Genomic DNA, 21,820 nt, shown 5'->3' on the forward strand with positions numbered 1-21,820 from the left:
ATGTACTCTGCACCCTTTTGGTTTTGTGTGCGTGCCATAGGCCCAGAGAAATTTCCTCACGTAAAATTAGATTGAATTAAAATTATTGGGCCAAGGAGCGCACAGCGATTTAATGCGAGCCATGAACCTGAATTCCATTGTCGGCGCTGCCACCTCACCTGACTTTGAATGAAAATAATTCAAAACGAGGTGAAGTAGCGGGAGTATGATATCGCCCTAATTGCCTTCTTGGAATTTGGCACTACCAGTATAAATCCAGAAAACAACAATGTGTAAACAACTAAGTGGTCACTCTGCAGCTACTGATTTTAAAATCTGAAATGCCTAAAGTATCCTCGGCCTTAATATAATCTGGCTTCTGATCCCGTTCAAGTTTCCATTTGAGGCTCGTTCTGCAGCCTCGCAGTGTTTAAAGTAGAAAGTTCGGCATCCGGTCATCAGTACTCGCGCTTAATGGAGGGAAACATTTTGCACCCAGCCCACCGACAGGTCGAATCGCTCGATCCTCGAAATACGCAGTGATCACATGCCGAATATTGAAACCGTCGGACCAGCCAAATTACGGCCCCTTTCCAGAGAACCTGCTATCTCTTGCAGTTTTGGTGCGGCGCACGACCTTCAGTGGGGGCGGAGCGGGAAGGCCCGGGGAAGCTGCTTACTTTCCGGCATGAATCTCAGACGTGGGCGCCGGCAACGGCGTCCCTCGCACGAGCTGCTAGACAATGAGATCCCCGCTGCCACAGTACGGTGAGCGCCAAAACAAAACCCCATTTCCTCCTACCGCGTCGTGTCCTCGTGTTTCCGAGCCCGACGACCTCGAAGGCATCGAAGCGTGGTTTGGCTAATAGTAGCCACAGGGAATCCTTCCGCCAGTGGAGAAACGCAAACAGGAGGTCTTTACGTCTTCCACAACGACGACGCATCCCGTGAACCCACTATGTCTCCGCCGCTCGGGGACCGTAATCAGAAAAAGGACGCACGCGGGTAATAGGCTCCAATGACATCGAGACTAATGTCTCTGGCGGGTCAATTTATGGCGCCCACGTGCAGGCGTCTACCGGATTATCGAGTATTCGCCGCGGGGACACCGGCACAGATATCGAGAGAGCTGGCGGAAATGTGGGACAGGCTGCCGTCAATATGATTTATCCGCACAGCTTCGTAAATTGCGAGACCCGGCAGTGCAAACACGGTCGCCTTAAACGAAAAGATGGGGGGAGGGGTCAGGCTGAAAGGTGGGAGACGACGCGGCGCCTTGTCTTCTCTCCCTCCTTTTCTGGCGACAACCATACAGCTGCCCAAAGTGCCATTTACCATAGGCGGTTGGGAATCGGCGAAGGGACTTGCGAGCCACGACTGAAGTGGGGCTGGCGTTCACTTGGAAGTAGCAACTTATTACGGGACTTTAATTGGTCACCCATAACGAAAAGGGTTATCTGCGGCCGCCCCTGCCGACCAGCTCCCGCAGAGGGTGGCCCGCGGAAGACGGGAAACAGGTCCCCTGACCAGGGTGGCTTCGGCCGGGCCCTTGCGAAAGAAGCGGACAGGATGGATGGCTGGTCCGCAGGCGACGCCGCCTGGTCGCGCCACTTCCCGACTCGATAGCACTTGCGCAATGGCGGCGGCGACGCCGAGATAAACGGCAAGAGCGTAAACAAAGCGAACAAATAAATCTCACGCAGTGCGACTGACGACGATCGGCAGGTGTGATACTAGGCCTGCCTAAAGACGGGTTGCGTCACACGTGAAGCGAGGCGCTAAGTGAAAAATCGAGTACACCATTACGCACCATAAGTCAGGATATTCGCGGCTGTGCGCGGGCACACGAAACCCCGGCATGGCCCCGCTACGTGCAGTAGCGCACGCGATTCGGGAGCGCGGCAAAAAGAAAGCCCGTCCGGCTGCTGCCTGACCAACTCGTCGCGCGCGCACAGCGGCGAAGAGGCCGATTTCGGGGTCGACTTCTCGGTGATCGCGCGCCAGAGGCAGGCGCACGTGCGCCGACCGCGGTTGCTTCGGGCTCACGACGTGTATACGACTCAGTCGCTTCCTCTGCTGCACACGTAATGCAAAGCACGAGGACCGGGCCTGCTGAAGCAACGCATACTCGGCTGCAAATGTGGCAGTAATGATAGTGGTGTTTTGAATACGGGGAACATATTCCCATTTTGCGGCAAGGTTTGCAGCAATAAATCGGTATTTAGGCTAACAATGAAATGACGCCATAATTCATCGAAGTATAATTAAAATAAGCGTTACTTCATTGATTAAATTAAAAGAAACGTGAAATTGCACAACGTTACGGTTCATGGAAGCTCGTGGAAGGTAACTTGAACATAAAGTGTTGCAGGACTATGGTATCGCCGACAGCACGCCGAGACTTTACTGCCGTTGCTGAGGCCGCCAGGTTACCTGACAAATACCGATCGACTTTTTCCCTAGGCGGAGTTAATTTAGTTAGACGAGTGGTTACCAGACGTTGTTGACTTCTGACGTCATAACTCCGTAGTACCCTAACACAAAAGCAGTCATTATTACTACGAGCGCTACATTCGCAGCCGTAGCCTGCATAATTACGAGGTGGTATAGGCTGCCTCTGCCGGCAGGCAGAGCTGCTGTTCTTTATTTTGGCGTTTTCAGAGTGACAGGGGGGGAGGGGGGGGGGGGATTTGTAGAGAACGGGGAGGCGCATTTCATCTCTTTACATTCGTACCTACCTCTACGCAGCGGGGCGGGTGCGATCAAATTACCCGGGGTTGTTTTAATACCTCAACTCTTGCTGGAATTACCGAGCTTTAGAGACGAGTCTAGAGCAGCCCAATAAGTCGTTTTCTCACCCACTGAATTCCCCGATTTCCCCCTCTCTCTCTTACCCAGTGCTCCTGGAGCAACGAAAACAATTCACTTGAGAAATTGTCAAGTTCTTACATTCCATCTAAGTAACGCTGAAAATCGTCTAGAATCCGCTGCGACTTTTAAAACCACGCTAGAGACATTCATGCTTGGAGATTAGCAACGAAAAAAAAAAAACGTCAAACTAAAGACAAAACAAAAAAAGATAAAGGCGAAGGCAGCTTGTGAGGAGCGACTTTTATAACTCCGTATTGTCTCTCGAGCGAGCATAAGTACAGATGAGTTGAGAAACACCGAAAATATCATATTTTAATGAACCTAAGCGCCATAACCACATTGTCATCGGTCGGTACGCGTGGATCGGGATGGGTAGGCATCTTACGACACAATGTCTTTTTTTTTTTACTGAAGGTGGATAGTCTTAGCTTGAATAAATATGATTAGAAGAACTTGTAGTTCAGAAAAGTATCGCATTTCTTGCATTAAGACGACCTAAACGTGCTGAATTCTCCCCGAGAGGTAGGTGGATGAAACAAACGTTTTATTGAACGAAACAAACAAACAAACAAAAAACTCCAGAGATAAAAAAAATAACAACGGAGAATTTGAATTTTAAGAGCCTCGGCGTTGAAGTTGTCTTTTAAGCCTTCACAAAAACCTAGATCACCCAGAATTGTACATTCAAATGTATGGTCCTTTGCGAGATGGGGGAGTAGGTAAACAAAAATTCCCGCGCCTTCCCGCGAGGGGAACACGAGTAACTCAGAGCATTGGGGCCTCAGTACTGATTGAAGGCAGTGTTGCTTCCATCGCTTCTTCCGTAATGCTGGAGTAGCAGACACGAGTAAACGTGGGCACGAGCGTCAACCAAGGAAGGAAGGAGAAACGCAGTGACTGAAATACGAGCGACCGCTAGCCGCTATAGCTATATTTGCAGCGCGCGCAGTACAGGGAGAGCAGTACGGGGGGGGGGGGGGGGAGCGCGCCCCCTTCCACGCCCCACCGCGCTGCTATCACGCACCTGTTACGCCGAGACCGCGACGGAGCGAACGGGCTGACTACGACGCATGCGCGCGCCAGCTGCTGTTGAGAGAGAGGAGGGAAGGAGAGGCGCACCTGCTGCGGACGCGAAACTGTTGACACCGTCCGACGCAGGAACAGGCGAGGCTAAGAAATGCTCTGCATTTAAAAGAAAACGGCCCGTTGCAGTGCGCATACACCTAAATTGGAAGCCAACTTCCCAAACTATTTCGGAAAGGGCTAACTCCTGACGTGCGCACTCGGCACTTCGAAATACGTCACATACGGCAGACGAGGGGCAAGGGCTTACCCGGACAGAAAAAAATTAAAGCTTCCATATACTCTAAATATACCTCAACTATATAAAGGTAGCTAAAAGGCTGTACAGACATTTCTTCTTGATAGTTTAGCTAAACCCGCAAAATATAGCGAAATATCCACCGAATTCGGCACACCACTTGAGATTTGAGACACATTACGACCCTCGTTTCGAAAGGCAGTCTTCGCGGTGCCGTGAAAACAGAACGCGGATAGATTGCTGCCTACGTGAAATTTGTGTCGAAGTTGCAGCATTTCATTTGAGGGGAATGCAGTAAAATAATACGATGAAATTACCCGGCGGTAACTTAGAAGGCACCATAACTGTGCGTGCGCAAATAGTAAGGTAATAGCAAGATCGTTAACCACACTTAAGCACAGTTTAACATTCGGGACGCACATTTCAAACGTTAGAATACGACGAGGGATTTGCCCAATAATGAGAGCTGCTTGTAAAAATAAAACTCGGCATTCGCAGGCCGTTGCTCATATGCGTGGTGCTGGTGAATAAAGCAACAAAACAAAAAAAAAAGTTCCCAACACGTCATTTTGAAGCGCTGCCTATCAGCAGGATGCGGAGCGTCTGGGCGAATGCGATAATAGCGAGCTCCCTCTACCGTGCTTCCTCCGTCATCGCAAATCAGAAACTGCGCCTCCACAACCTCGAACTGCGCCCGAAACAAATGAACAAGCCGGCTCTTATGTGTCGCAAGCACGCCAGGCCTTTTGCTTCCTCCCGGTGGTTGACTGTATGCACGGGAAACATTTTGCTGCACGGCATTTATAAGCAGCTTCCAGCCGCTGAGTCTCAGAATACAATAGGGCCCTACCTTTCACTCTCCAGTCGTTGCCTCCCTCGAAGGATATACTGCTTCGCATTGCACTGAATTTCGTCTCGATGGGGATTTGCGAGGACGCCGCAAAGTTTCCGAAATAGCCGGAATGCGTAAACAACATTGTTGGATGGATGGAAAGGACTTTATTGTGTAAATCCTGCAGTAGGTAAAGCCCGGTTGACGGGCCGACCTCAACGTGGCCGTGCGTTGCATCCTCTTGGGCAGCCCTACTCGACAGGAACCCCTTTGCGGAGTCCGTGCCTTTCGAGCGCCTTGAGAACCTGCTGGATGGCCCACTCTTGATCCGACTTGTTGGTTGAGGTGATGGCGATTTGGAGATCTGCGGGGTATTCTGTGAAGCTGACGCCGTCTTGTATGGCTGCACAGTCCCATAGGATGTGCCAGCGATTGGCCGTACCTTGTTTGCAGATGTCGCACTGTGCGCTCGAACGGGGTACAGAACCTGCGGGAAGAGGCCGTTGAACCAGACAAGCAAAAAGCTTGGATATATATTAATATTGATAAAAAAATTAATTGCGTCTATGAGAGAGAAAGAGGAAACCTTGAGATTGTCGCTAATTTTAACAGCAGCAGTAATGACCACTGCAGTCCGGAATATTGGACAAAAGTAAAAGTTTGAAAGTCAGGAGCATTTAACAAACCGTTAGCGCGAACTCGCTTAAAGGGCGAACTCTCGCTTAAGCTGAGCTGGTGGGCATTGTTTGATAGCTATTGACGTGATGGGAAACTAATACGCTTGACACGAACAATGTTGTTTGGGAACCCAAACAACATTGTTCGTGTCAAGCGTATTAGTTTCCCATCACGTCAATACGCTTGACGTGATGGGAATACGCTTGACACGAACAATGTTGTTTGGGAACCCAAACAACATTGTTCGTGTCAAGCGTATTAGTTTCCCATCACGTCAATAGCTATCAAACAATGCCCACCAGCTCAGCTTAAGCGAGAGTTCGCCCTTTAAGCGAGTTCGCGCTAACGGTTTGTTAAATGCTCCTGACTTTCAAACTTTTACTTTTGTCCAATATTCCGGACTGCAGTGGTCATTACTGCTGCTGTTAAAATTAGCGACAATCTCAAGGTTTCCTCTTTCTCTCTCATAGACGCAATTAATTTTTTTATCAAATTAATATATATCCAAGCTTTTTGCTTGTCTGGTTCAACGGCCTCTTAACGCAGGTTCTGTACCCCGTTGTAAGGTGGTTATTTTGCGCAAAGGTACTGGTAAGTATGCTCCCAAAATTAACGGTCAATTTCACAAACCAGCTTACCATGTCAGATAATTCAGCACAACATTTACTACAGTATCACCAATATTTAGCGCAACGCCGTTCTTTTCGGCAAGCAACATGACTTTAAAAAATTTTAAAACGAGGCCCAAATCCCTTGTTTTGCTCAATCTTCATACTCTTCTTGACCATAGGTCCAAAGCGCACTGCGCATTCCACGTCTTTTCTAGCGCATCGGACAGCTTCCCCCTGATTTATTGTTAAAATTAGGAAAACATAACTTTGACAGTAACGTAATTGTGCGGTAAGTTTTTTTCTTACTCATCGATTCCAATTTCTTGCCGACTTCGAGAAAAATTCGTCTTTCTCGAGCACCCCGCTTAAACTAAGCGGCGTGTTCGAGCAAGACGAATTGTGGCACACTCAACTGGGTGTGCGCAAGGCTCTGTGCTTGCCCCATGCTTTTTAACATTCGTAAATGGCCTGCCAAATAAAGTTAGCCTTTTAATAAGTATTTTTTCTAACGATTGTGCCGTTTATCGTGAAATCGCCAGTAATTCCAATGCCTCAATCCCCCACGGCAACCTTACGAGCCTCCCGTGAATTCCGGACTGCAGAAAGAGCTTCGCTATTGGCTAGATCGTTCTGCGGCGACACGAGGGACCGTGATTTCGATTCGCAGCTGCCGCGTCTGCATTCGGGGCGAAAGTGAAACAGAAAAGAGCTTGTGGACTAGACATCCAAGTTTGCCAAAGGATCCCCAAAGTGGTTTCAGGTAATCCAAACCCATTCACCACAGGGCCGCGGTATTATTCCAGGAATACGAAACCTAAGTTGCAGCACCTTCCACTTTTTCGTCCGCCTTGCCGATCGCGCTCGCTCCGCAAAGCTTGGGAGGCGATGCCCGTATAGCTGATGTAAAGCAAACGCTTTCCTGGGGAATCTTCGTTCATTCATCTCCCGGTGTTTGAAAAGCGCTTGTGTGCACGAGGGCCCCCAAACGCAGCGACAAGCACGTCGGAAGCGCGACCCCAGCTCGCGGGCAAATGGCATTCCCTGGAACGCGGTCTCCGACCTGTCCCAGCCGGTGCACGACGAGTCGGAGTTAGTTTAGGCGAGAGGGGGAGAGAAGGGGCTGGATCGCCGGACTGCTGATTATCGGCGGACCGTGTTTGCCCCCATAATAGACGCCAGAAGCTGCTGAGTATATTAGCTTCGCACACAACGCTCCGCGCGGTCTTTCGAGAAAGCCGATTCCTCCAAAGAGAAGAAGAAGAAAAAAAAAAGGTACACTTTCGGTCAAAATTACACATAGTAAAAAAAAAAGTTGAAAGAAAAATACGGCGCCTTGCGCCACCAGCGTCTAACCTGTTTTAGGAAGTAGCCACGGAGGAGGGGGTATTTTTTAAAGGGACGCGGCAGACATTAAGGCAGCGGAACTTCTCGGAAAACGTGTCCGCTGAGCACTGACGAGGAAGCGACCTTGGCTATCGGCTCCTGCAGCCACGGGAGTGATGGAACGGTACGTCGTTGTGGCCAAACTTTTGGGGCTTCCGTCGGCATGTTCGCACACCTGCACACTCCTTTCGTTATCGCCGCACCACGACTGCGGGGCTCTTTTCGAATTACACAGTTATAACCGAAAGTCGTTGGAGCCTCCCGTCGGTGTTCGACGGCGGCCCGCGATAAGGGCCGGGATGTTTGGATGAGAAAAAGAGGAGCTGGCAGACCAGGAAGCACGGCCTCTACTTCGGCCGCACGCGTGCGATAGAATATCAAATGTGCGCGGTCCGCTTAATTCTCTCTTCGACTTGTCTCCCCAAGCGGATCCCGACGTTGATATCTATAGGAAGCGTCATTAATTTTACGAACGCGCGGAAGGACAGCCACCATGTCTTGCGGTGCGTGTTTACTTTCGCTGATACGCACGCAGTCACGGGCTGTTGTTAGGCAGAGGAGTATTGGGGCGCGCCTCGGTTGACGCGTTAAAAATACCCATGAGTTGAAAAAAAAAAAAAACAGTAAACTGGTCGCTGGCTGCTGGAAACAGATGCCCCGTTTATATTTGCCAGAAGGACGCGTCCTTGCCCAAAAACATCCGGGGAAGCTTGCACTAGCGCGCAAGACTTGAAGCTTCATTGTTTATTCCACAGTGTTAGCCGTCGTCGTCGTATGCGTCGAAGAAGTAGTAGTCTTCGCGAGTGGTGGGTGCAAAGTCACTGCGCAGGCGCTGCCACGCGAAGGGCTCTTCTGCGATTATGAGTGCATCCGCACGAGACACGAAGACTGGCTCTTATACGAACGAACCGAGAGGGGCACCCATAACGTGGTTTATCCTTCGAGCAGTTATTGCGACGATTACGGCGTGGCTCTTTCTACGAACGAACCGAGGAGCGCACGCTATGACGTGGCCTTCTCGTTCCGAGCAGGTGTTGCGACGATTACGGCGAAATTTAACGCTCCTCTCGCGTGCTGCGGCGGCCGATATCACGTATCTTTCCGTTGTCTAGCGGGTATTGCGACATCTGCGTGATAACGTTCCTCTGTGGTAGTTTTCTGCAACACCGAACTTGCGGTCAGTAACAACAGCTCCGCTGTTAAAATTATCCGTATCCCACATACAAGTATAATGTAATTCATTGCATGTGAGATGGACTAAAAAAAAAGCAATCGTCGTTCTTGAGTACCAGAAAAAAAAAAAAAAAAGGACTGCGTTCAGAAACGCCCGTATTTAAACAGATTACCCATTAGACAAGAAACAAAAAGAGGGGGGGGAAGGGGGGGGGGGCTGTCGTAGCTTTGTCTGAGCTCGTTAATGCCAGAGTTAGAAAGTCTTATATCTGCGTGGTTTATTTTCTCATACGGGTTACTAAGCCGAACAACCTCGTTTACCAATGTTCACCTGGTGCTCGTTGAATTAAAATTTATTACTCACTCACTTTCTAGCAATCAAGGAACCTTCTCATGGCCTCAGCTGGCACTCTGCAGTACATAAAACATGCATTCCCATACCACAGGACAAGCCGCGAGCGCTTAACAAACAAAATCGGCGTTAGAATCGCCGTTGGACTAGCGTGTTCAGCGGTCAAAAAACAAAAAAACAAAAAACGTTTAAAAAGTGACAGCCACCTTGAAAGTATTACGAAAAGACACCAGCAAAGGCGTATAGAATTTTTTGAGTGGGAGAATTGCTAGCCTTAAATTTGACAACGTAATGGTATTGTGGTAAGTGAGATAAAACCCTTCTGAAAATGTTACCGCAAGCGGTGACTGGCGGTACGGCGAGTAGGCCCTTCACCAGGCTCTGTATGCAGACGCCTGAAGAAGAGAACATCGAGGTTCACCCCATGGGTTCATTCACATGCCCTCACGCACTATACGGCAGCACACAAATCAGCAGCATCGGAACGGAACGAACGTTTACAAAGCGGCATTTCTAACGTACTCAGTCAAATCAAAATTTGGACGGTAATGGATTAGTCGATACAGGTGGTACGCAGTTACAGCTACACACAGTAGGTGGGTTAGATGGAGAAGTTGGGCTCTTTCCTCAACCACACGCTTCCAATGAACCCAATAGCACGTTTGTGTTCTGCGAAGCTGAGCGAAATAAGCCCAAATTCCAAGGTGCGAATAACGGCAATTCAAACGTACACGGGTGAATAAAAACCATTATAGCGGACAAACGTGACAAATTTGTTTTAGCATATGTTCGCATCAACTAGAGTCACGACCGTTTAGACATAGCTACTTCACGTTTGCAAAAAAAAAAAAAAAACATGAGGAGGCGAGAGAAAACGCTGCACTCAGCTTTACAACCATGTGCGCTGTCGTAACCCAGAGAGTCCACCTTTCAAAGAAAAAAGAAAAACTCCGAGACCTAATTAAGTGTTCAACCCAATGAAAGAAAACGCGGTATATTGCAAAACTATAGCTACAGAAAAAGCAAAATTTAATTTCGTAAACGCAGCGCCAGTGAAAGTTCTTTTGAAAATCTGTAGGAAGGGCGCCACATTTTCCCGGGCGCAATAGCGACCGCGGCAGCGCTCGGATATCAATGATGCGAAAAATGTTCTTCACGCAGTGATCATTCCATAAAAGCAGCAGCCACAGCTTGAACAGTTTACGAGCTTAGCGCGTTCGTAAGGCTTATATAAAGCGAGGCCATTGGGATTGCGCGGCGAACACTCCGTGGACGTGACCGCGCAACAGAAGCCAGACCAGAGAGCGAACTTTTCCGCGTATTGCGCCCCAAAGTCAGATTAATTTCTGCAGAGGAAAAGAAGCCAGGCAAATTACTGCACGGCAAACTGAAAAGTTTACAGCGGGTTTGGTTCAACAAAACAAGCTCAGTTTGCATACAAGAGTTTCGCTCGCCGTTATGCATAAACCGGCGCACAAATATTGTGTCGTAACGAAAGACGGCGTATATAACTGCTCTCGTTCGGGTATCGCGCGTGCGGGGCGCACATCAATGCGGAAGGCGTGGCCTGTAGGGGCTGCTGAGACGCGGTCTTCTGCGTTCGTTGAACCCTTGTCAGGCGGCACAGACGTATAGCTCCCGTGCCCTCGGAGCTCTCAACAATGCTCGAGGCACGTGTCGGCGCGCAGCGAGAAGACAGCAAGAGGCCGTGTATGTCCTTTCTGGCCCGCTTCGTTCCGTCGGCGGGTGAGAACGCGCCACAGGTGCGCGCAGAAGCTCGTCGCGAGGCGCACGGCGGGAACACAAAAGACGCAATGGTCGCGGAACCGTCGGCGTAAGCTGTCGGCGAAGACAATGTCGACAGCCACGGCGCACCTGCTGCACAGCCAGGGAAACAATGAGCGGCGTCAGGTAAACGCGGCCCTTATTGCCCGCGCACTGCCCTCCGCAAACGACGGAAGTGCCATGTGTACCCGAAATTAATTTCCCGGGATTCACGAAAGCCCGCTAGAATTCTAACACTTGTTTGGAGGTTGCCCTCTGGTTGGCTTCGTTTGTCCCCTCGTTCTTCCGGCCGTTCGTTCCCCTTCTTGCGCCAATTCTGCGGAGGAGGTGATGACCATGCAGGACGTGTGCGCGTATGCCATGTGAACGCACAAATCACTTAGCGACAGAGTGGTTTTTGGCGCCCCTTAGGCGGTGCAACGACTGGCTAGAGCCCGCATTTCTGGCGGTCTCAACACTTTTGCGGCCTCGCACAAGTGGGATTTAACCTCGCGCAAGTGGAATGCTTAAAAAACTAAAAATAAGAAGCTGAGGACCTCTTTGGGGGGGGGGGGGGGGGGGTGTGGGGGGGCGATCGCCCCCTTCGCCCCCCCCCCCCCCCCCCCCCCCCTGGGACCGCCACTGTTCATAACATTATCTTGCAATGGCTTCTCATGTTGCAGCCACGATGAACGATGATCAGTTCATCTCAAAGGTCATGCTACCAGTCTGCATGCTGCACCAATTAACACTAGAGGCGGAAAGAATGGAAGAACCCTTAATCAACCTGGCGCAAGAATGCAGGCATCCGCCAACACAACGTCAGTACGACTATCCCCGCGAAAAAAAGGACGCAAAAACGTGCTTGCCAATCGCCGTGCAGGAAATGCCCAGATTGGCCAAGCCAACTGCAAAAGTGGGAGCCCCAAAGGCGCATCCTCCTTCGACCGGTCAGAAGAGAATTCTCTTGGACGCACGTAGGAACAAGAATGCGATAAAAAAAATGCAGCCGCGACATTCCTGCAGGGCAATTTCTCATTGAATCTTCTTACGAAGGCAGGGCCAAGGCTTGCGCAAATGCAGCTGCCCGTTAAATAAAGCTCGGGGACAGATTTGATAAAGGTTTTATATTCCGAATACTTCTTTCCTTCAAGCACGTTCTTATACTGAGTGAGATTATATCACAGATACACTTTGTTTCACTAACGTCGCGAACCGCTGTAGAAGCTGCGAAGCGTGTAGAGGTGCACCGAAAAACGCACAGCAGGAAATATCACCAAGGCGCGGCGTTTGCTTCCTCCTGATGGAAGCAGATGCTATGGGCGTCGTTTTTGAGAATGAACATCGTTGTCAATGCATTTGCGGGCCTCAATGCTGGTGCTGCTGCGATCCATCACACTCCCTATTGGCTGACTCCCGCTGTAGCTTTCTCACAGTTCCACGCATGAAGCTCGCGAAACAAAGTATACCTTGAGACAGGTCTTCAAAACGGGAAGAATTGTTCCAGAACGCCCTCAAAGTGAGCGTATACAGCACTTCACGCCCGCACGTGTGGCCCTGCTATGTAAGGGTGGCTAATATTCGACGCGGCACGGTCCGGACATCTTTACACTCAGAGCCGTCGAGGACCTGGCCGGACAGGTTGCCTCCGGTGGAGCTGTCAAGCGTCATCGAGATAAGGAGATCTGAACAAGGCGTCAATGTCACAGTGGACGAACTGAGTTCGCCTTAACGGCAGGTTGCGCCGTTAAAAGGTTAAGCCCGTGCGCTATTGGTGTCACGACACTTCTTGGTGCCGGCGGCACCGAGCGCGGCGACGAGTCAATGACATCCGCAGACCTGCTGACGGGGACCTGGGAGAGCTGCGACCCGCGGCAACAAGGTCACGCCGACCTGTCGCCCGCCGCCTTCGCCACCCACCGTCGTTTCCCGGGACGTTTTTACCCTGCTCTAGGCGGGCCTGCCCGGCGTGCATCGAGTGTTTGCATTTGAGAAACAGCTTGCGTCCGTGCCGCAAGGCTCAGGCCCTCCCAAAAATAGACGCGCGGATACGCGCCAAAATGAGCCTAGCGAGTCGTGAAAAGTCACGCGTGGAAGACATCGTCGCGTTGTCTCAGGGCATGGAAAGGTATTCTCATCCCAATGTTTCTGCCATTCACCGAATAAGAACAGCGCGAGGACTTACTCAGCCCCGTTTTCGCGCTGTTTTTATTCGGTGAAGGTGCGCAAACCACCCCTTTGTAAACACATTTTCTGCCGTTCAATGTCGAAGCATATTCGACTTCACATCGAAACACAACCCGGCAGATTGTTCATGCGCTGGCCGAAACCCCTTCAATTCACATGTGATGGCACGTTCCGACAGGAACAGCTAGCCGGATGACACGAAGCAAACGACTGAACTTCGGCCAAAAGCATAGGCTTGGAGAACCAGAGTCCCTGGACGGGCAAAAAGATCACGCCGCTTCGGTAGCGTTCGTGAGCCGTGAAATGCGAGTGCACTCCAGCCCTTTCGTCCACCTGCTTCACCACAATGCCCCTGAACAAACAAAGGAGCAAATCATGACGAATATGAGTCCCGGCATGAGATTTCACTGAAACACTTGATCAACGCTATGACACCACGCGATGCCAAAACACCATTCTTGCATTGCGTAATGACACGCAGACCACATTTTTAGGGACAAATCATACGCTTTGTCTCGTCACTGGCCTACTTCGCGTCTTCAATCACTATTATTGGTCACTTAGAGGCGTTGTGGTGAAGCATATTTACGGGTGTTGTCAAACAGCGATGCACCATGGCTCGACAAAACGCACTAAGGCTGGCTCCCGAAGAAAGTATTAATAAGGACGAAATTTCATAGTAAAACTGGGATTTCCTGCGACCAGGCGACTCCTTGGCAATGCACTAGGAACGCTCCGTCTCACCTCAGCAGACTGCTGCACCTGAGTTGCACCAAAGGCCGCACTGCAGGGAAATTGTTAAGCTCTTGTTTCACCAGAAAGACTGCAAGTTCAGTACTTTTTCCGTCCCCGCTTAGCCACAAAAGGCCCTTTTATCATTTCTTTTGCTTACCCGCCGCGGTGGCATGGGTATGGCGTTGTGCTGGTGAGCCCAAGGACGCGGGTTCGATTCCCAGCCACGGCGGCCGCTTTTCTGATGGAGGCGAAAAGCAAAAACGCCAGAGTGTACGAGATTTCGGCGCACGTTAAAGATCCCCAGGTGGTCAAAATTAATCCGGAGCCCTCCACTACCGCGCGCCTCATCGCCTGCGTTGCGTCGGCGCGTTAAGCCCACAATCAATCAATCAATCAATCAATCAATCAATCAATCAATCAATCAATCAATCAATCAATCAATCAATCAATCAATCAGTCAATCAATCCAGCAATATCAATCAATTAATTTCTTTTGCTTAAAAGTCAACCTGTAAAGCAGAAAGTTTTCTCTATCCTTACCCTCACACAGTGTCGCGGCCTATGTAAGCCATCATAAATCTTGTGGAAGGTCGCGGGGCTTCATAGCTACAAACATGAAAACAACCCACAAATACATTCATCTGCAACGTTCTTACTTTTGCAAGCGTGTACCTGAATGTTCTCTTCCAGTGTGAGTTCGCAAGCGCCAAAAATTTACCTGCGCGATATGTGACGAAACGAACTATATAGCACAGTGGAAAGCCGGGCTAGTTGAAAATGGTTCTTGACTGGAACTGCGTTGTGTGTGTTTTCTTCTCTGGTCCGGTTTTTGCGAGCGAAGTTTCAGTCATGAAACTTTATAGCGCGAAACTGACAGCGAAAGCATCTCCGCTCTTTACGCGTCCGTCGTGTTCTAACCCAACACACAGCCCTTTCGATCGAACACTACATTTGGAACTAAAAGAGCCTCCCTGTTGATAAGGACAAACTTGTTTCTCGCATTTGGTGTCTCTCCAACGTGCGTATAGGTGTCGTTCTCCAATTCTGCCTCCACAAGAAACATAGCCGTCGCGGACGGAAAGACCAACCCGCGACCACATAGTAGCAAAAAACGCCGTAGCAACGGAACCAGCGGGGCGGGGCGGCCAAGTGACGGCGAATGTGGTGAGCGTGCACCAGCAACACTTAGCTCCCAACGAGGAGAAACCGACTACTCCAACAGATAGCACGCAAATGTCAGGCCGTCGAGTGGGTGTCTAATCGCGTTTAAAATCCTTCCGTAAGGCGCTCGCTCCCTCGGGAGAGAGGGTCCCGAACTCAGCGCTCGGTTTAGCTCGCAGCATGTGCCTCCCTGAAAAGGGGAGTGTCGGTTACGGTCCTCGTCACCGTAAAGCGCCAGCCCTGCGGTAATGAACCCAGCGCCAAGTTTTCTGGCCGTGACCGTGAACTTTCCGCCGGCTCGCTCGTCTGTATGCAATGCACAGGTCGGCCACGTAGAAAGGAACCGGCGTGCCGAACAAAGGGGCGAGTTTTCGCGCGTGAAAGAGCGAAAAGAGCGAGCCACAACTAAGGAACAGAACAGTCCGCAACGCTTCACTGATGAGAAAATTGCGGAGTGAGGAAAAGGAGAGAAGCGATCGTGACCTCTGGTTTCGCGGCGCCAAGAAGTGTTTCGCGCCAGCGCGGCCCAACAGAAAGCGTGTGGGAATAGGCGGGGGCGTCCACAGGTGGTTCCGCCGAGTGCGGGCAGGGGGAGTACTCCGCGGGATGCATCCGCTACAAAGGCACCACAGCGCGTCGCTTTCATCCCCGCACGCGAGTTCCGACCATCGGGACACGGAGCCGGCAACGCTGCCCGTTCACATTCGGCGCTCGCGCACAGCAGGAAAGGGGCTCGCAAATAACAAAAACGGTAACCCTTCTCGCCTGCTCCCAGATTTCGAATTGCCGCCCTCCGGCCCTCATCTTTCGCTCTTGCCCTCTTTTCTTCTTGTTATCTATTTGTGTCGGAAGCGGTGTGCGGAGGAAGCTCGGCGCAGCGCTCGTAAAAGTTGAAAACGGGAACAGGCAGAACAAGTCGTAAAAGCGGCCGAAAAGTGTCGCTGAGACGAGGGCCGCCCAGCAGCAGCGCCTCGACAAGGCGGCGAAGACGGCGCAGCGAGGCTCGGCGCCGACACAAAGCGCCTTTGCTGATCCACGCAAGATGCGCCGAGCGGAAGACAGCCCGCCGGCGGCGGCGGCAGTGGACTTGCCACGGTGAACCGGTTCGCAGCTCCCAGGGCGCCAGTGGCAGCAGCGCGGGCCCAGGGTAGTCGGGCGCGTCTGCCCCTCCGAAGAGAACTACCACGCGCCCAACAGATGCGGCAGCACCCGGGACCGTAGCTAACGGGCAACGCTGTCGGGATGGCTTTCGAATGACGGGCGTGGATTGAGAAAACGGGCGGCCTCCAGCGCGGGGTGCGCCGTGTGCTGGCCGATTCGACAGTGCCGGCTGCTAAAACCGACCCAGCCTCATCTGCGACCACCTCGTTTTCCTCCTCTCGCGTGCTCAGCGCAGGCATGTTCGCCATGTACGGCACGGCCGTTCGTATCTGTCCCGACTCGCTGAATCGCGCTGCTCTTCAGTGCGGTGACGTCACCGTACGATTTTACATGTGCATACACACGCCAGTGGCGTTCGCTTTTCCCACTGAAAAATCAGACTGCAAGGGGCCTTTTCCCAGATGCTATCCACATATTCAAAGGGGAAAGGCTAGTTCCTCACCGTGGTGTCTGAAAGCACAGATTACAGGAGCGTTCAAAGACTTCTACTTCCTTCGCTTCCAGGCGTCTAGGGACGCGCATTTTACAAAGCTCAACGAAGATTAATCAGTACTCGAATTAACGCACCGGCCGGCTCAAGCCAGCGTAACGTTAACGACCATCCAAAACTATGTCACTTTTGACACTGCCTCTAATGTTATTTTTAATGTGGTAGACAATTCGATAATCAGAAGTGATGCTAAATATTCAAGTCAATATGCCAAAAATGCGTAGCAATGATTACCTCTCTTTCGAACAAATTTAAAGGACACAGGTTGAGTTCTGTTGCACTAGTGCGTGCGCGTCTGCGCCTGTGCGTGAATGCGCGCGTGCGTGCGTGCGTGTGGTCAGCGGGTGTTTGCAGCCCCTTCACCACCGGTCATCATCGCCCTTTCTTCGACGCGCTTGTGGCCATAGACAAGTTGCTTTGACTGCAGTGATCGCCATAGTGATAGCCATCATGTTATGGACCGCACAAGCACACGCTTTCCTCTTCATTGTAATTGTTCAAGTAACCGTTGCTCCGATGATGGCTCTCATACCTTGACACTAAAACCACGTCCCTGGTGGTCAACTTAGCCAAGAATTATTATTCTATCATACCTCTGCGTGCCGTGGATGTGTACGCATGATGTATTTTTAAAGACGCGCCTTTCTTGGGCTACTGAAACGCAAAATTTGTCTGCCTGTATGTTTGTCTGTCCCTCTGTCTCTCCAGCGATTCAACCGCCCGGCCAAAAGTTAAAATGAAATCTTGAAGGAGTGGTTTATATAGGCAAAATTTTCCCAAACCACCAAATCTGGAAACACATTCCATAATCGCCAACATTGCTCAGTAACAAGAAAAAAAAACAGGCATATTTGAAGCAAAACATGAATACACAAATGGTATTTGCATTGTTCTTTTACTTAAAACTACACGGATGGTTGATTTGGGTGATAGCAAATAAAAATAATAGGCGTTGAAAAATATTTTGACACCAAACTACAAAGAGAGCATGCGTCAAGTTCGTACCTCGTGACATAGTTCCAAGTTCTACAGTAACGAAAGGTTCCATTAGATGGCGCGTGAGCACTAAAACGCGCAAAAATTGAATTGACTTTAGCAAACCTCCTTTATCGTGGAAGCAGCGAAACAAGAGGTGGAAGGGTGAGAGGTAGGCGAGGGAGAGAAGAGGGGCATTTACGTGGCAGGGGCGGCAGAAGACTATCGTCCTACAACGACGTTTGCAGCGAAGGGAGCAGATACGCGGCCAAATTTTTGTGACCGGCGCACGGAACTGGCGCGTTTAACGGATGACATTGAGTCTTGAACATGCCGGACTGCCACGTGCTTCAAGAGCCGAACACAGTTTTCGCTTCGAAAAAGATGCTACTTCGCCACATAGTAAAAATGTGCAACGTCGAGAAACTTGCGATTTTGGGTTGCAAAACAAATGCAACTCCGACAACTGTTCTTCAATACGAAAGCAGACATAGATGCCGCCGAAATGTTATGGTCAAACGTGTACACATAGCGAGCGCCAGAAACGCACTGTGGCAAAGGAGCGCCCAATGTTGCAAACGATAATCTAACCTAGGCGTCGCCATGCGTCTGGAGCCGAAATGAACCTGCCTGTCACGTGACCCCACATAATTTCACGAGATGTCATATGAAGGTCATTGCAAGGACGCCGCAAGGTACACATGCGTCCGAAAGTTTCCGTTATAGACGAGTGGGGCTGACGGAAAACTTTAGCGGCGGACGTGCCGTCACTCCTATAGCTGAGGAAACCGGAGGGATGACGTAAAGAAGGGTGACGTCATTGCCCCTGACATCAGCGCAGTGCGGTGAAGCAGCACAGCAGTGGACAGGGAAAAAGTGTATCCTGCGGCCCAGACGGAAGCAAACAGAAAATGCACTGACATTGCGTAACAGTAAGCCAATAAACGGGTGTGGGTTGACAGCTCTCGCTGAACTCTTAATGCGTTTGGTAACACTGAACAAGTTTACGCGAGCACGGCACCATCGCCATCATAGTCATCATCATCGCATTAATCGACTTCACCTTTTTTTTATTCTCTCTCTCTCTCTCTCTCTCTCTCTCTCTCTCTCTCTCTCTCTCTCTCTCTCTCTCTCTCTCTCTCTCTCTCTCTCTCTCTCTCTCTCTCTCTCTCTCTCTCTCTCTCTCTCTCTCTCCAAACCTTCTTTTTATTTCGATGGAGCTTTGTTACTTATTTTACATACAGTTGAAATTCTGCTGTCTGAGGACGTCGACGGAAGCAGTAAATCACATCGTAGGATCGCAGGTTTCATACGACTGGGAAAAACAAAAGCCCACGAACTTGTTAGGAAAGCAACATTTACGCACTACACTGGAACGTTCTTGAAACTGAAACGTATTAAACTGTAGCGCTAGCTTCTTCTACCCCTTCGCTCTTCTAATCAGTTTCCACGATCAGAGGAATCCGGTCAAAATTTTACGAAGCAATACTTATATAGGGTGACTGATATCAACTTGTGAAACGACGGTGCGCCTTTTTTTTTTTTTTTTTTTAGAAGCATTTGTGCGCAGGTTGCTTACCATGCATTTATACGCAAAGAAAGAGGTTGCAACTGGGGATGAACGCGGAATTCCGAGACGTACCCTCCACACTCTGCAGCCCAGCGAGCATGTGCTAGCAAATACTCACGAGCTTTCGCCTAACTTTATTCCCTCTGGGCGCCCCTCCACGTAAAGCAAGCGAGGAGGAGGCTCCCTCCCTCTCACCGGGAATGCAGGCCACCCTGGAGAGCAGCAGCCTGTGGTCCAGCTGGCTCATGCTGGTGGGCTGGGCGAGGCTGTTGTCGCTGTAGCCGTCGTCGTGCTCCTCTTCCCTCGACAGCGACGTCCGCTCGCGGAAGAGGGCAGACAGGCCATCTGCGAGGGGCAAGGGGCGCGCGGTCAGTTCGCCTGCTGGCCGAACGTTCGGTGCGACTCCACGTCGACAGATTCTGTGTTGCTTTTACGCATCTGATAAAAAAGGGGACAACAGCAGACACCTCAGAGCAAAAAGAATGGGGGTAGCAGCGGAAACCTCACCGCCAATTATAAGAAAGCAGGTATCGACGTCGAGAGTAACGAGTGTCCCTCTTCCACGGTAGAGGGAAACCGCGATCGCTCTTCCCATAGGGACATGTCACTCACGTGATGAACGGACTGAGAAGACGGCAGATGATGATGATGATGATGATGACGATGATGTATGGTAAGGAGGAGGAGGAGGAGTGCCTGAGTGAGTGAGTGAGCCCTGTTTGCTAGGCCGCGTCAGCCTGTTGTGCTATAACAACCGGACAAGTTATTCCGTTCATCCAGAGCGCTGAAACCTCCGCGCCGTTTAATGCGAGTATTTGTACATTGGGCGAACGGACAACCAAGCAACTCTGAGACAGGTGTTTCCGTTTAAGCGGAAATTCCAACGAGGCGATTTATTATACTGTGGCCAACACGAAAGAATCAACTTTTTAGCCCGCGAATCTAGCAGACATTTTTTATATTGCCAAGTTGAGGACGGTCCATAGGTGCGCAAAGTAACGAAGCTTCAGCGACAACCATCTGAACAGGAAAGCATTTATGGCGCTCGGACAAAACGGCGGAAACCGAGCTCGATGATAGCAACAGCTGCCAGCGTACGTGACGCTATCCGTCGATGTCCAGTGTGAGGTACCTAACTGCAGTGATCAATCATGGCAATCAAAGGGGCAAAGCAGGTCACTGGGAAGGCACAGCTGACGATTTCAAAAAAACGCAGTGCAAGCATTACATTCTGCATTCCACGATTCTACAGCCTATATTACAGGTTTCAGTACGATCGCACATCTGGCCTCATTATTTCTCAAATTCTCTCCCATCGAAGCACGCCCCAGATAGTCATTCAGATGCATTGTGACAAAGTAGACGCCCATAATTAAGTTACTCGAAGAACGCAAAATAATGACTTTGTCCAATCCCATGCTCTCTACCCAACCTGGCATGGGGTTCTCATACCCCTGTTCACCCCCCCCCCCCCCCCTTCACCCCCGGACAGTGGAAGGTCCAGCCGACACGCTCCCGCCCTCCAGGACCTCCTGATCGACAGGGCCAAGCAGGCAGCCCGAACCCTGCCCGCACTGATGAGGCCTCCCTCCCGCCAGAGTGATGTGATTCCTCCATCCTTCGCAGTCTCTCTCCCTCGTCCAAGCATCGTGGGTTGAAGCGGCCCACCCAACACAAACGACTACCACTTGGATTCCGCGCCGAAAGCGCACGCGTATTCCCAGTGTCTACAGGCAAAGACATCGTTCCAGCCTAGCTAACAACCTTATGCCTGTAAACACACAGATCGCGGCGATAACGTGGCAGTAGCAAAGATTTTGATCAGAGAGGTGGTAGAAACGCCCATCGGGAATTGTTGGCTAACGCGTAAGCATTCCTTCCAATCGCTATATTGTACACCAAGCCCATTTAAAGTCGGCTTCACATCTATAGACATATGAATTGCTTGGAAGACATTTCGTAGGTGGGCAATATTAGCAGCCTAATATGGAAGTATGAAGTTGCTAAGACCCTTCATTACCCGCCGCGGTGGCTCAGTGGCTAAGGCGTTGCGCTGCTGAGCACGAGGTCGCGGGTTCGATTCCCGGCCGCGGCGGCCGCTTTTCTGATGGAGGCGAAAAGCAAAAACGCCCGTGTGTTCGAGATTTCGGCGCACGTTAAAGATCCCCAGGTGGTCAAAATTAATCCGGAGTCCTCCACTACGGCGCGCCTCATCGCCTGCGTTGCGTCGGCGCGTTAAACCCCACAATCAATCAAAGACCCTTCATTAAATACCTCTATGCGACTCCATGTACCCAGTGGAGCGCTGTATACAGCGGGATCCTTTGACGCATTTTCTTAAAGCCCCTATGATGCAACTAAAGCGTGACACGGAGTCGTACGTGACAGATGGATTTTCGCGTTGGGTCGCAAAACAATGCTTATGCATTTTAAAAAAGCAAGATGCCTTACCCACTTGGATCACAGAGCGTTTTCGACTCGCACGTAGCCAGTGTAAAGATGTTATCTCTCTTTTGACGATGTTTTGTTTAGTGAAGACCAGATGGAAATGCACAAGACTATAGATTCATACTGTAC

At 50.6% G+C, this 21,820-nt stretch overlaps 1 protein-coding gene across 4 annotated transcripts in view; it reads right to left on the reverse strand.

Annotated features, from left to right (window-relative positions):
• The window catches only part of LOC144155468 (puratrophin-1-like), a 640,065-nt gene that overhangs the window by 146,755 nt on the left and 471,490 nt on the right, over positions 1-21,820 (reverse strand). For all 4 annotated transcript variants that reach the window (XM_077686932.1, XM_077686931.1, XM_077686933.1 and 1 more), the window contains one exon: positions 19,439-19,588. In XM_077686932.1, coding sequence (XP_077543058.1) covers positions 19,439-19,588 — 150 coding nt within the window. The remainder of the gene's footprint in view (positions 1-19,438; positions 19,589-21,820) is intronic.

This window comes from Haemaphysalis longicornis, unplaced genomic scaffold (assembly GCF_048455015.1).
Source record: "Haemaphysalis longicornis isolate Haplotype H1 unplaced genomic scaffold, Haemaphysalis longicornis Haplotype H1 scaffold_1, whole genome shotgun sequence".
In the NCBI taxonomy this organism is placed as follows: Eukaryota; Metazoa; Arthropoda; class Arachnida; order Ixodida; family Ixodidae; genus Haemaphysalis; species Haemaphysalis longicornis.